Source organism: Nicotiana attenuata, chromosome 2 (assembly GCF_001879085.1).
Source record: "Nicotiana attenuata strain UT chromosome 2, NIATTr2, whole genome shotgun sequence".
Lineage (NCBI taxonomy): Eukaryota > Viridiplantae > Streptophyta > Magnoliopsida > Solanales > Solanaceae > Nicotiana > Nicotiana attenuata.
Window position 1 is genome coordinate 11920978 of NC_031990.1, and position 16033 is coordinate 11937010.

Here is a 16033-nt window from a genome sequence, read left to right on the forward strand (position 1 = left end):
TTGTCTCTACTGAAATTTAAATATTGATCACCCATGATTTTCTTCTCATTTCATTGATCGCTGGGTCACACTCGGGCATGCATTTGCCTGGCCCTGACATAAAATGAGAAGGTAAACATACCTGTCTTTCTACAATTATTGTTCAAAAACAATTTATGTTTCGATATAGCCACAAAATGATCACTTGGTCAAATCAATATTTACGTGGTATTATTTTGAATTAGACTTGTCACAAGACAATATTCCTTCTGGTCCTCAAGAATATTACTGAATTGTCTCTAACTAAAGAACCAGCAATTCTCTGACCCTATACATTAGTGGAATTTAAGAAGCCACCCACCAAACTTCTTCATTGTAATTCTGCTTCTAGCCACAAACTCCATTCACACATTTACTCCAAACTGTCCTTCCTTGCAAAAGTTTATCCGCTATCTATATTAATAGGTTCAGAATGAGTGCGATCTTATTAAATGTACAAAAAAAGAGCAGTTCGGTACACAAATATATCCTCTGTTCACATAGGGTCCGGGGAAGGGCCTCATCTCGAGGGATGTGATGTGGGTAGCCTACCCTGATGCAAGCGCCAGTGGCTAATTCCACGGCTCGAACTTGTGACTATAGGTCACACGGAGACAACTTTGCTATTGTTCCACGCAGAGGCAGACCTAGGATTTGAAGGTTGGGGTGCACTTTTGGATTTAACCAAATTTTGCTTTGTATATAGGGTACACACACTAATATATCACTATTTTCTAAAGACATATACATGCATACATAAAAAATTTGTCGAACTTTAGGGGTGCTAGCGACCCCTTTCATATCCAAGGGTCCCTTTATCTTAGTACGTGTATACATTTTTTTTTTTTTTTTTTGCATATTTATATATAGTTCGAGCAGAAAGCAATAGGTTCAGTTGACTCACAAAATGCGCCCTGCCTCCACTTCTGCCTCCTAGAATCCTCATATTCCTTCTTATAATCATAGACTTCCTTGTATGACTTAGTATGCAGTAAAAGGAAACTCATGAAAATGCAGAAATTGATTCAACTTGATCAGCTGGAGAACACTGGAGATGAAACTGATGACACTCGCCAACTTCATGATCAACGTATAGTTGTCCCGACTATCCTCAATCAAATAGCTGATGGATTTGAGAAGAAAGAACAGTCATGGTAATACAACTCTAATATCATAAGCAATTGCAGATTTGATTCCAATGTTTCCTCATTTATACCTTAAATACTTACAACTATATGTGAGCTGTTGTTATATGCAGGTTTGCTACTTCTCAGCTTCCAAGTGATTTATCAATTCGAGTTGACGACATCACCTTCTATGTTCACAAGGTAAGTAAAGGACATTCTGCACAAACTAATGCAAGAATTATTTATCTAAAGTTCTATGCAAGAAAATACAGAATAGTAAAGCCTCTTCTTTACTACTTTTCTCTACTATGTAGGGCATTTTACACAAACTAATTAATACAAGAATTATTCAAACAATCACTCAGTTTTCTTCTGCTATTGAAATCCTCCTCCTCTCTATTTCTAATTATCTACCTCTTTTTTGCTTCTTTCTTATACTCTCTTAGCATAGTTACTAAAGCAATTAACTGTGAAACTTAATATTACAACAACAACGACCCAGTATAGTCCCACAAGTGGGGTTTGGGGAGGGTAGTGTGTACGCAGACCTTACCTCTACCCCGATGGGGTAGATAGGCTGTTTCCGATAGACCCTCGACTCAAGAAGACGAAAAGACAAAAAGAGAAAATATATTAGTACCAGCATGGAAATAATAACAACACAAGAACCAGTGAATAGATGAAAGGCAGAAAAAATGGCCAGTAAATAATACCCGGCACTATGAAAACGGATGAGTAGTGTAAACACAGCACTGACCACTAGCAGTCTAAGACAAAATCCTATCAGTCTAGCCTCACACTGGAAGATGAAACTTAATATTGTAAATAAATTAATTCTTTCTATATTTAGTTGAAAATTGAAAAAACAATTGTGTCTAACGTTATTAATATTGTCATTATTGTATAATTAGATGTTGAAATTAGGAGATTTAATTGCAATTTTATGTTATACGTACTAAATTCAAATATGCTACATAGTTTTTGTACTTTCGGCATGTTTTGCTTCTTGTTGCCTTATTGCTTTTTTGCGCTTTTGGGAACACTGCTCCATGGTCAAATTTAGGGTTCTACAGTATCATCATACCAAACACTCCTTTCATTCCAATTTATACGACACTCTTTCCTTTTAAGTTAGTCCCAAAGAAAAAAAAAAATCTTTCTATATTTAAACCATAAGTGTCAAACATCTTCACATAAATTGGGAGGGAGGGAGTATTACATAGCTTCATTAAACATAAATCAATTAATGAGAGGTTAATTCAAGTTTATTTACTCACAGTATCCGCTGGTTGCAAGGTGTGCTTACCTAAGAGAAATCGAATTTCAGCCTCAAAATTCACACTTAGGTTATGACCTCAAGCTCGAAAAATTTCCAGGCGGATCAGAAAACTTCGAGATCATTCTAAAGTTCTGTTACGGCCTACCAATAAGCTTGAACCCTGGAAATGTAGCAGCATTAAGATGTGGATCAGAATTCCTAGAAATGACAGAAGCAATGGAAGAGGGAAACCTGATTTCAAAAACAGAAGCTTTCTTCACATTTGTAGTCCTTTCGTCGTGGAACGATTCCATCACTGTCCTTAAATCATGCGAAACACTATCTCCGTGGGCAGAAAACCTACAGATTGTGAGAAGATGTTGTGATTCAATTGGTTGGAAAATCTTCAGAAAAAATTCAACAGAGGAAATAACGAACGAAGAAACCTGGTGGTTCGACGATGTTGCCACTCTTTGTATTAACTTCTTCTTGAGAATTATTACAGCAATAAGAGTAAAAGGAATCAAACCTGAAATCATGGGTTCATGTATCATGCATTATGGGGAGAAGTGGTTGCCAAACATGAATAGTGAAACGAAAGGAACGGATAAATATGGTAGTAGAAGAAACGACTCGCAATGGAGTATCACAAGTGGGAGAATGCAAGAAACAAGCATTGGACAGAATAATAAGGAACAAAGAACAATAATAGAGAGCTTGATTAGTATACTACCTCCTCAAAAGGAAGCTGTTTCTTGCAAGTTTCTTCTACGGCTGTTAAAGATGGCGATGCTGTACGCTGCATCACCAGCTCTAATTTCAGAGCTCGAGAAAAGAATCGGCATGGTGCTCGAAAACGCCAGTCCGGATGACCTCTTGATCCCTACTTATGCAGTAAGTGAACAAACAATCAAGTGAGTTTCTATCACCTCTGAAGTTTCAGCTTTCAATTTCCATCTAAATGCAAGCACTTAGAAAAGAAAAAAAAAAAGGGGGGCTTTTTTCACTTTTGTCCCATCGGCCGAAATTAGTTACAGGCGTTAGCCCAATATACAAAACATATACACTGATTATGTATACAATATATACATATATTATAAGTATATTATATGTGTATTTGCAAGCCCGGTGCACTAAGTTCCCGCTATGCGCGGGGTCCGAGTCGGATCACAAGGGGCTATTGTACGCAACCTTGCCCTGCATTTCTGCAAGAGACTGTTTTCATGGCTCGAACCCGTGACCTGCTGGTCACATGGCAATAACTTTAACAGTTACGCCAAGGCTCCCCTTCATGTATATTTATACTTAATATACAAAACACATACATTTGCCATCTACTATTATTTTTAGGGCGGCCCAAAAATGTAATTATCCCATAAAAAAAACATGACAGTCTGCTCAGTCTTAACCATTTTGTTTAATAAAGTTCAACTGAAGAACAGACTATCCACAATATAGATGTGGTGCAAAGGATATTGGATTATTTCTTGCTATATGAACAGCAAATACTACAGCAACAAGAAACGAAGTCGACAACAGTGAATATCAGTAAACTGGTTGACAGCTACCTAGCAGAAATTGCAAGAGATCACAATGTATCTATCACAAAGTTCCAAGTCTTAGCTGAATCTCTGCCTCGACATGTTCGGACGTGTCATGATGGACTCTACAGAGCCATCGATACATACCTTAAGGTTATTTTAATTTCTGCAATAAAAAACATCTAGCACTTGATTTCTACAATCAAAGAATACAATGCAGCTTTAATATCTTCTACAGACTCATCCTTTACTATCAGAACATGATCGCCGAAGACTATGCAAGATCATGGACAGCGAAAAATTGTCACTTGATGCATGTATGCATGCAGCTCAAAATGAAAGGTTGCCTCTGAGAATCGTTATCCAGGTAAAATAACCATTTGATTGAATCAACTTATGGTATAGAATAACGTAGTTGAACTTTCATCTTATAAAAATGTATCCAGTACTGCAATCTTAGCAAGCATTATGCTGGCGTCAAACTTAGGTAGATTACACTTCAGTTTCCAACTTAGCGTCGAGTATATATGAAGATGCTAAAAAGGTTAAAATATATACGCGAGCTGCCAGATTAGCTTTCATTCAAATTCGCAAAATTGGATGAGAAAGCAATGGATATAGTAGAGCTAAACCAATCGTAGAAATGTAAACAAAAATCACAAACATCTTACAAATGACGATCTGAATACTCATGCCCTTTGTATATTGTCATACTAAATTGATATACATCACACAAATTGCTATTATCTTAATTTTTGTGCCACAAACTTCCCTATAACCAAGGAGTGTACATGTTGAAGTAAAAGGTTGTTATTGAAATTACACTAAAACTACAGAAAGATCAATCAAAGCATTCAAGAAGCCTAGCATGGATTCTAAACCATGAAAAAAAGAGGTTCCGTTCCGTCACCTAAGCTTATAAATGAGCATTGAAGAAAAAGGGCAGCCCGGTGTACAAAGCATCCCGCATTCACGCAAGGTCCAGGTAGGGCCACATCCCAAGGGAGTATTGTACTAAGCCCACCCTGATACAAGCATCAGTGGCTGATTCCACAACTCGAACCTGTGGTCTATAGGTCACACGGAGAGAACTTGACCGTTGCTCCGAGGCTCCTCTCCTGAATGAACATAGAAGAATAAATACTAAGTACCACCTAAAACCTAATAGACATGCTGATACAATTCTAAATTTTAAAGAGAATATTGCAGGTTTTGCTCTCGGAACAAGTGAAGATGAGAGCTGCAGTACAAGGGAAAGATACTATAGCAAGTGATGATAATAACTCAGACAAGGAAAGTAATTGGTTATCTACCAAGAAGGAGGTCAAGTACCTTAAAGAAGAACTTGATAAAGTGAAGATACAAATGACAGATCTTCAGAGGGACTACTCTGAGCTGCAACAAGAATATGAAAAAGTAAACAACAAGCCTAGAACTTCATGGACATCTGGTTGGAGAAAGATGAAAAAGTCTGCTCTTTTCAATAGAAAAATGGTTGAGGAAGAAACTCAAGAAGGCGAGAATAGAGTTAAACCAGGTCGCAGAGCCAGCATAAATTGAAGGCAGTCCATATCTTAAGTCCCACAATTATAGTTCTTATGTATCTGGTAGGTAAGAACACCCCTTGGAGTAGGCTGCCTACATCACACCCCTAGGGGTGCGCCCCTTCCCCGGACCTTACGTGAACACATAATGCTTTGTGCGCCGAGCTGCCCTTTTCTTTTAATGTATCCGGTAGATGAACGAACTGATAAAATTACTGAGTTTTATTTACACAGAAGGCTATTTTGGCATAGATGGAGATTGGATACAACTTAACCGATCCTGCTTGTAAAAAATGTGTAATCTTGGTTATCTATAGTGATTGTGAATTAGTCTTTTCAATAGTATGTTTTACCATTACATACTAAAGCACCATCATTTCTACTTTCAACATATTGTACTAAGACTCCCTCTTTTCTTGTAAAGTATAGTTTTCAATCATCACATTTACAGTATAAATCCAATCAATTAATGAACTAAACCTCAATTCGAAACTAGTTGGGGTCGGCTATGCATGCTACGTGAGGACTTCAGAATCATCATCCTAGCACTACTCTTATCCAAAGGCGCTGAACTTCAAATAGCTGATATGATTCAGTGCATTAGTGCTGGTATCGTCTAGACTATTATTTTACTGGATGTGAATCTACTCTAATCCCTAATGTACCAGCTTGGAATAGGTGTACAATTTAATAACTAGCATAGAACACCAGAACACTTGCATAAGTACACTGATATATTCCATACAGAGCGGATCCAAGATTTGAACTTTATAGGTTCAGGTTTGTAATTCTACCACCTTCATCTAATTTAGTGGGTTCAAAATCTACCATTTGTACAAATTTAGTGGATTTTTAAACACATATACATGGTCTAAGCCGAAAGTTATGGGTTCAGAACCCGTAACTTGTTCATTGGATACGCCCTTGTATACACAGGTGAGGCGGAACCAGGATTTGAAGTTTATGAGTTGTGAATTTGCCACGAAACCCATAGTTTGTTTTAGTTATTGGGCTCACAATTAAATATTTATTGAATTTTCTAATATACTGACAGTATCTAAGCAAAAGTTAATGGGTTGGGCACGCTCCGCCAACAAACAAGCACACAAAAAGAGCTCCTATCAGGTATATATTGCTCTAAGGGAAGTGGGAACTTTGAAGCTAAAGCACCAAAACTATACCTGTCCTCTTCTAAGTGCATCTTCTTTGTCTCATCATCTTCGAAAATGCTATATTTGGATTGCATGTTCATATTCCTGTTCTCCTCTTCCAATTCCCTATTTGGAAAAGATCCAGCAATTTAATGTGTGTTGGTACAAAGAAATATGTCTTTTTTGCAAAATAAGTAATTTCTCTGGAAATTAGTTTTGAAAAATTTATTTATTAAAAGTTGATCAGCAAACTATATAGCATTTTGATGGATTTTTCTAGTCTTCAAAAATGATAATGATGTTTAAATGTTGGTTGAAGCAAGTGGTAGAAATCCTTTTTATTTTTCTTCACTCGGTATCTAGTACCCATTTTTACGGTCGGTTAATCCGAATTCTCGCGATAAGTCCACTTTGAAAGTAAAGCGCTTCTAAAACAATATATTTCCAAAACTTTATCCTGAGATCTCTAATTAGTACATTAAGAAGGAAAGAATACTTAACACCCCATCACGAGTAAGAGTAAGAGTTGAGATAAGTCGCAAAGCAAATGAATTTGCTAAAATAATGAAAGAAGTTATTTTTTTGTATAATGATTACTATATTTTTTCGTTGTGTCGTTGTGCCCCACATTTCTCCATTTTCAACATGCCCCAAGTTTCCATTATTGTCAATCCCATACTTCCTCCGTCTCATATTATCAATCAATGTTATTAAAAATAATCAGTCTCAAATTATTTGTCATTTTAAAAGTTCAAAACAAAATTTCTTTTTCCCTTTTTACCAACAACAACAGCATACACAATATTATCCCACATTGTAGGGTCTAATAGTATGTAAGTAGACCTTACCCCTACCTTTGTGAAGGTGGAAAGGCTGTGAAAACACCTTTTACTCTCAGTAATTTATTCTTAAAGACTACAAACACCTCAATTATGGATAACTTTGTTCAAATACCAATAAGTCAACCTTGTTTTCTTAAATACTTTATCATCTTTTACAGAAATACAATAAATAATAATAGAGATGACACATAAATTGAGAAAATATTCAATGAAGAAAGATTAAATACTAAGATATGGATAAGGGTAAAGTAGTCAAAGTTCCATCCTAATTAATTGTTCTTAAGGGGCTTGTACAAGAAAATCATGACAGATAATATGAGACGGAAGGAGTAATAGATAAGGATAACTATTCCAACATAACATTTTGCATTATTCCTTGTAACATTTGGTTTTGGGTATAAAATCTCTATTGTTAATACAACATTTGATATAGGATATAAAAGTTCACATAACTAACACCAGCTAAAGAGAACTTATATTTTATTTCAGACGAGATAAAATGTAAATATTAGCAAGATTAAACTACTATTCCTCCTTCGGCATCACACGCATGAAAGCACGCATATGAGCCTACCAAATTCAGCTTCCAGAATAAATAAGATGGCAGGGGTGTTGGAGTTTGAGACTAAGGAAGTTGGCAGTGATAACAATTCCACACAGCTCATTTACTCGTCATCTTTTATCCAACACAGCAAATATAATACTATGCAGAAAAGAAAAAGGAAACATAAAGAAGAACAATATGAGAATACAATATGACAGAAAGGCATCTTTCTTTTTACACCCCAATTCGAGCTCAAACTAAATCTCAACTCGTGGCTTCAAATAATTAGCTGGTAACAAAAGCACCACTTATATTTCTCAGAAAGGCCATTTGCACATATAGAAGGAGTATCCAGTCAAAGATTCATCCAATTCCTTCTATCCAACACCGAATCATGCTGAAGGTATCAATATACATCGATGCAGAGATATCTACTAGTAAAGCAACAGACTTCACTCAATGTCTCGGTTCTGAGGTAGAGTTGAACTCCTCAAATAGTGTCAACTCTCTTTTCCTGTTAGATAAGTAAAACCAATTGTCCATTTTGCCAAATGTAGGCAAATATACTTTGATTCATAATATGGCATGTTCAAGATTCACACTTGCTTCTTCTTAACACGGTATGGATATTTTTGGTATATGCTTATGCTAATCATAACCAATGGAAGTGCCACAAGGCAGTATGGTGAAGGAGGCTTTCCATCAAAGATAAATTGGAGCAGAGCAGTGACAAGAAGCGCAGACACAATGATAAATCCCTGCATGCAATTTAAGACAAGCAGGAAGAAATAACGTTGTCAAGAGAAGTATGGTAATGGAACAGTTACAAAAATTACAGCACGATATAATCTTTAAGGGAAGCACAAAATTAATATGCCCTCATCTTATTATACTTTATCTTAGCTAAAAAGCCGAGAAAGGTATATGGCCTCATCTCATTACAGCCCAGACAATTTTTTTTTTTTTTTTTAAAAAAATAGACCATATGATTAACTGTTTCGTTCCACCAAGAACTATCAAGAGAATATGTTACGAGTTAGAAAATAGAAAATATTCTAGGAGTCCATTTTAAGTGGCATAGTAATGTACCAGCGCTACAAATGCTTCAAATAAATCAAGGGGAAAGGAACAAAAAATGCCAAACTATAACAGAGCATATCAAGAATGTTTTTACAAGCCTATTCAATTTCTGCACAGCTTCTAAAGCATAAGAAGTTAGTGGCACTTACCTTCCTTACACCACCAGCATACGAAGTGACAAGACCCACAAGAATTCCACCAACCGCATTTAAAACAACAGGGATCTGGAACAGAAGAAATTGAAGTATCACATAAAAATCATGAGTTTCACCTAAATAGATCTGATTCCTTTCCCAAAATGAACAAAGGAAAAGAAAATGAATCCAGGACATTTGATTTTGATAAACAAAATTACATAAATGACTAACTCATGGGACAATTTCATTCCTCAACAACGAAACACCGGGCAAATTGATATAAGATATCGCCAAATAGAAACTATAAAAGATTTTCTCAAAAAACTTAATATTCAAGGCGGTTCTTGTTTCTGGATGTTTTAAGTATTTACACTACCAATTTAACCAGCACCCATGACATACATGATAGAAAAAGAATTGTATATTGACGAAACTGATTTACCAAAGTTAAGGCAGTCCACCCGTAGAAGAATCCGTGCTGTCGAATAGCTTCTCCATCTGGAGACTTGGAAGTACTACTTATCAAACAAAGACTCCCAATAATGGACATCTCAACAGTCATCAGGTAAGGTGAGTGTTTCTTAACCTGTAATAGACAAGAAGCATATCAAAACGGAGGAAATGCAAAAGACCAATTCAAAAATTAATAGTGTTCACTTGCCTGAGATGCCCATTGACACAAGGCAGAAGCCAGACCAGAGAGCACAGATGCAACCAAAACTGGTACAATTCCATAGAATAAGATCTCATCGGGGTTACTACTACTACTTGAAGCTTTGCTGGAGCCTTCACCAACACTTAATAGGACAGCTGCGAGGATTAACAAGAAAAGAGCCCCAATTTGTTGAATCGATTGCTTCTGCCTGAAAAAGGATAAAGGATTTTGGGGCGGCAATCAAGGCTCTCAGGACTCACCTGATACACAACTAGTGTAACTAACAAGAGAGTTCATCTCAAAATTGTTTAAGAAATCAAAAGAAAAAAAGAGTTGGTCTACACAGAGACCTCAGAATGCCATAAAATTATTAATTTAAATGACAAATATTGCAGCTAACAGCTAAGTGGAGCAGACGACGCAGAAGAAAAGTTTCTATGAGAAAAAGAGAATGATGTAAAAAACAGTTTCTGTTGAAAACATAGAATATTTAATAGATCTGTTTGACATCCATGACGAAATAATAAAATATTACCATATTAAGTATGTACGATCTGAGACACTAACAGCCTACGCACTCGCACTGTTGCCAAAGGTAACCAAAAGGTACATTGTTCAATAATCTTTTCTATTTTTTTTTTTTTTTTTGATTTGCACCGGGTGTCCGAGTCTCTAAGAGCCCCTACTAATCCCGGGGGTGCACAGGCCATCGGCAAGGAGTTTCCCGCAAGTACACCACGGTTAATTCAGGTTTTACCCAGTCCGATGGCCCTCAGAAATTGTTTGCACCCAGTGGGTTTCGAACTTGAGACCTTGAAAGGGAGCAAACCCCAAGGCTCAAGTCTATTGCCACCAGGCCAACCCCTAAGCAAGGACTAAGACAAAGTAGATAACAATCAATAAAGAAAAACTTTCAAAAACATTTTGGATCAACATACTAACTTGCAGAGTCACCTGGCAAAGCCTACCTCAATAATATGTAAGTAAACAAGGCTGTGAAGAACAGTTTTGTCTGGTTCAAGATTGAAAAGGTCAGTGAATCAAGATTTTTATATGAGATCTGCAATAAGCTGTTTTGTAGTGCATAGATAGCAGCAGGCAGTCCAGATGCAGTCAAAGAGCCAAATAAGGTCCACTCCCTGTACATTTTCTTCAAACTGCCTTCTTTTGCCATGAGAAAAAGAGCACAAATAACCTGCAAAGTAAAAGGAATGTATGTAAGTAAACATGTGGAACCATGGAGTGGAAAAAAATGCAGAGAAGAAAGTACAGAAATTTACCTTGACTACTTCACATGTCAAAACAGACGAAGTAACTATCACTTCACGCCTGTAGGAAGAACAGAACATGAAACATTGACGTCATAATATATAAATCTTAACAAGGAATACAGGAGCATTTATCACCAAACAATTTATATGAAAGAATAAGCATAATATTTCCTATAACAAGATAGTAAAAAGTAGCAAAATAGACATAATAAAAAGCATCTTTGAGACAATGAGGAAACAAGGAAAAAGGTGGAAACTAGTCAATCCATAGGTGCTTGTCTTGATTTGATACTCCCTCCGTTTCAATTTATGTGAACCTATTTCCTTTTTAGCCCGTGCCAACCCTTTTCATATTTGAAAACAATTTACCTTTATGCAATGATTTATAGCCACACAAAATATTTGTGCCTTATTACACCACAAGTTCAAAAGATTCTCTTTTTCCTTAAACTCCGTGCCCAGTCAAATAGGTTCACATAAATTGAAACGGAGGGAGTATTATTTTTGCACGCAGTTTTGCTCGCCAAACCGTTCGGTTTTATGTGGACCATCCCTAACTGGACCCCTAGCTAAGGAGCTCCCTCCATTGGGGCTTTCGGGATGATTCATGCGTGGTCATGGGCGGATCTACTAAGGCCCGTGGGGGTGGTACACCACCCGCAAGCTTTGGTCGAAACCTTAACTATATATGTATGCATATCCGCAAAATTGTATAAATATATTGAGTGCCACCCAGAGTACCAAAAGATGAAAAGGTGCCAGTGGAAACATCTGACAAATTCTCCTTGGAGGCGAGGGATCGAACTGCCGAGAAAACACTTTTTTAACCTTTTTAGCTTGCTGCATCACTTTACGTTTTGGATCATCAAATATTATACTAGTATATTATATATTCTGTTCTCCTTATTCATTTTCTTTAATTATTGTTGATTATATCTTTCTTTATTAGTAGTAAATTTTGACTTTTGTTTGTCTATTACTTATATTTGTTTTTTTCCACTCAAACTTTAAAAGATATTTCCTTTCCTCTCAAAATCCTCGCTCCCAATTCCCATCAGAATCCCAAACTAAAAGTCAAAAACCCTTGACCATTGTCCAACTCCTACCCCTTCGCTAGGGCCACTGCCAATCTTCACTTCCCTGTTGCCAGCGTCGCTGCTTCGTCCGTCCATCTCGGCATCTCTATCATCCTCCAGCAGCCAATTGTAACTTGTATTATCGTAACGGTGGAGAGAGCATTCTCAAACATGAAGCAGATAAAGAATGAAGAGTGGAATAACATGGGTGATCAAGATTTAAATGATTGTTTTAGTTTGTTACATAGAGCATGATATATTTCCAAACGTAAGTAATGATGCCATTATTGACCATTTTCAGAATATGAAAACTCGTCGAGGATAATTTTAAATGGACGATGTGTATTTTTTATATTAGTAATATTATTGGAAGTTTTATGCTTTATGTCAATTAGTTATAGTTATCATATTTTTTTTTTCGTTTGATCAATATGTCCATATAAATAAAAAAGATGAATAACTCGAACCAAAGCTCGAGTTGATCAAATCGATTAGCTTGGCACCCTAAATCTCCAAATTCCGGATCCGCCTCTGTGCGTGGTCCACATGCCTCACTAACCTCTCGATTATGTTATGGATTTTTCATTATTCTAGAGTATTTGGACTTGCCCTAAGACAATCGTTTAGCTAGTAATATAAATAGGAGTAACATAGGTTTTTTACCCAGTTTTGGATTAATGTTTATGTAAGGCTCCATGAAGACCTTTTGGGTTCTCGAAGAACTCCTTGAATTAACATTGAAGGTGGATATCTTCTTAATCTACTCCCATATTTTCGGTATCTTTGGGACATTAGTTAGGTAATTAGGATGTAACTAGTGTTATATAGTAATTGTGTCTAAGACCATCAATTTGGTTTCTAGATCTTAATTTCTCTCTTTTCTATTATAATGGTGGTGTTCGGGCCAGCTTGCATGCACCTCGACTAACTCCATCGGATACTGCTACCTCATACCAGTACAATTACCAAGTAACTCTGCCCGCCAAAGCTTGGCAGTGGAAAGAAATCACCTAATGCTTTTTGTCTCCGATGAGATTTGAACGTGAGACCTCATGTTTCTCCTCCCACTTCATTAATCACTAGGCCGCACCCTTAGGAGTCCTATTTTTTTATCTCTTCTTCCTCCATTTTTATTTTCTACGGGATTGCCCTTGTTTGCTAATTCTTCCATCAAGAGAATCTCTCCCTATCCTTCAAAGTTCCATTCCACACATCTTCAAAGACTTAGCCCTTTTCCCAAGGTACCATCCTTTATCTCACTCCATATATATTAGAAATATCCTTCTCCAAAATGCATTCTTCTCGTGACATGATGGATTGAAAACGATATTTCCTGGTCCCATTTCCTCATAGATAATGTTATCTTCTGCCACTGTTAAATGGGAACCTCTTTGTGGTACTTACAGTCATACGAATCAAATACAAAATTGGTGGGTCCATTAAAGAGTGTTCTAGCTAAAGAAATTGGAAGATGTCCTCCAACGGACCTCTCTTTGCAACCAGCAATTCTTAAACTTTTAAAAACCTTGTAACTAAACTTATAATGTTTGCTATATACTCATATTGAACATCAATAAGAAGAGTTTGGATAATAAGATTCCGCGACTATCCTATTTGAAATTTCGAATGGTGATGACCATCCAATAAACTCGAATACAAGATGCTAGCATAATATGAGGACGAGCCCCGGCGAAACGTTAGCATTACCCCTTTAGCGACTTGGTTATATGTTCGATATGCAGCATACAATATACACACTTTCCCCCTCCCCCCTCCCATACATTAGCCAGGAGTCCAAAAAGAACTTCATGCACGGTAAGCCCTTATTGACAATTGCATTATACCTTTCTCTGAAAACTTTCAATGCCATTCCTTAAACGGGTGAATAATTTTGCCAAGGATGCAAACAAACACCAATTCTATATTTTAAATCGAGAACACACCCTCACCACTTACATCCATGCCTTCAAATCGCGAAAATTAAGTAAAATTAATCCGGTGTAGGTGATGTTCCCCTTTTTATGAATGTTTAACAACAATACTAACAACAACACCATACCTTTATCCCAAATTTTTCATATGTTTCCTTAAGTTCGCAAACATATAATGCTTACAGTCAAGGCGGATGTACCATATAAGATACGGGTAGCTTTGGCCCAGACCCAATATATGTGTGAAGAAATTTACTAAATATGTAGAAATATTAAATTTCGAACCTAATAACACAAATGGTGGCATCCCGAACCCATAAAGTTCAAATCATGGATCCGCCTCCGGTCACTAATCAAGCACAACTATATCATAGATAATAAGTTACACCTCACACACTTCACATTTGACTTTAAATACACATTAACATGTTCAAATAACTGAATTGCATTCTACACAAAAACCACTAAAAACTAAAAGTGAAAGGGGAGTAATTTGAACCTGACAAAGCGCTTGGAGATGAGGGGCTGAGCACCGTACTGTAGGGTGAGAAGCAGGGAATAAAACCACACTTTACCGCCGGTTTTTGCCGTCGTCGGGTTCTCGGAGTTTGCTTTCGGAGCTGTTTTGGAAGCTGTAACAGCCATAACGGGTCGACCCAAAATGTGGACACGAATAGGGCTGTTTCTATTCGGATCCTTTAATAATTGCCGTTATCGAAAAGCCAATTAGAAATGGTGGAGAATTTTGTGTAAAGCTTTCTATTGCTGGTTGGCTATGGCGTAACTAAGTCGGTTTTACGATGTCGTTTTGTGAAGATGACTGAAATTTGACCGTGGTTTTGGTTGAGTCTTCTAGAATAGTAAGAGACTTTTCTTTGCCAAAACTTACAAGGAAGGAATCTCAATTAATGGGTGTTATCAATTTAAGCCCACGCCAAAAATTATTTATATTTGTTACGTGAAAAAGTATATAAAATTTATATAATTTTGTATATAATATACAAAAAATATATAAATTTTATATATTTGTTAGGCTATTATTTTTACAGCGGTTATACATTATCATTTTTCCTTCAATTAACTAGTGTTAGAACCCGTATAATATGACAGAATATTAATCATATAAAATTATGATCTAGGGTTGTAGGTTAGGAGATAGTCAAGTCTTGCTTTGTTTCGTACCTTTGTAAGACTAGTCTGGTAGGGTTTTTGTCTAAGATAGCTAGTAGCAATGTTGTGTCTTACTATTTCGCTTTTCAATGCACGACATGTTTATTAGCTATCGCTTTTGCTTTGCATCTTTCTTCTGGATTTCATGTTGTTCCTATTTTTCCTATGATTTCGTGGTGATACTAATATTGTCTCCTTTTGTTTTCTTGAGCCGAGGGTCTTCGGAAACAGCCTCTCTACTCCTTCGGGGTAGGGGTAAGGTCTGCGTACACACTACCCTCCGTAGACACCACTAGTGGAATTTTACTGGGTTGTTGTTGTATATCATACCAGTTTAATAAATATTTGTTATCTTATTATTTAACATAGTATAACGAAATATAACAAATTTATACAAAATGAGGGATACACATATATAATAATCAAATAAATTATCCTCTAATTTTTAGGATTTAATTTAATTATTTTAAGCCAGTAATAACATCAACATCTTACAAAATAAACCTCACAATAAAATAAAGAGAAAAGGAATTTGTGGTCCAATGGAACTTGTCGTTATTATTATATTAATTTTATTAACTGCTAACCCAACAACAAGGACTTTGTGGCCCAATGGATAAGGCGCTGGTCTACGAAACCAGAGATTCTGGGTTCGATCCCCAGCAGAGTCGCTTTTTTTTTTTTTTTT

General features: G+C 36.5%; 2 protein-coding genes and 1 non-coding gene across 3 annotated transcripts; 2 read left to right on the top strand and 1 right to left on the bottom strand.

The window, feature by feature from the left end:
- On the top strand, positions 386–5828 carry LOC109244372 (BTB/POZ domain-containing protein DOT3). Its single transcript, XM_019411457.1, has 7 exons — positions 386–678; positions 1004–1172; positions 1277–1346; positions 2425–3317; positions 3830–4097; positions 4183–4311; positions 5154–5828. Exons 2-7 carry the CDS (start codon positions 1024–1026, stop codon positions 5502–5504), a joined length of 1860 nt encoding a protein of 619 aa, XP_019267002.1. The 5' UTR covers positions 386–678; positions 1004–1023; the 3' UTR covers positions 5505–5828.
- LOC109244383 (CMP-sialic acid transporter 5) lies at positions 8092–15055 on the bottom strand. Its single transcript, XM_019411468.1, has 7 exons — positions 14675–15055; positions 11178–11226; positions 10866–11092; positions 9904–10105; positions 9685–9828; positions 9255–9329; positions 8092–8783 (listed from the first exon to the last, which is right to left on the bottom strand). Exons 1-7 carry the CDS (start codon positions 14818–14820, stop codon positions 8622–8624), a joined length of 1005 nt encoding a protein of 334 aa, XP_019267013.1. The 5' UTR covers positions 14821–15055; the 3' UTR covers positions 8092–8621.
- TRNAR-ACG lies at positions 15944–16016 on the top strand. The gene has a single exon. It is a non-coding gene; the product is annotated as a tRNA-Arg (tRNA).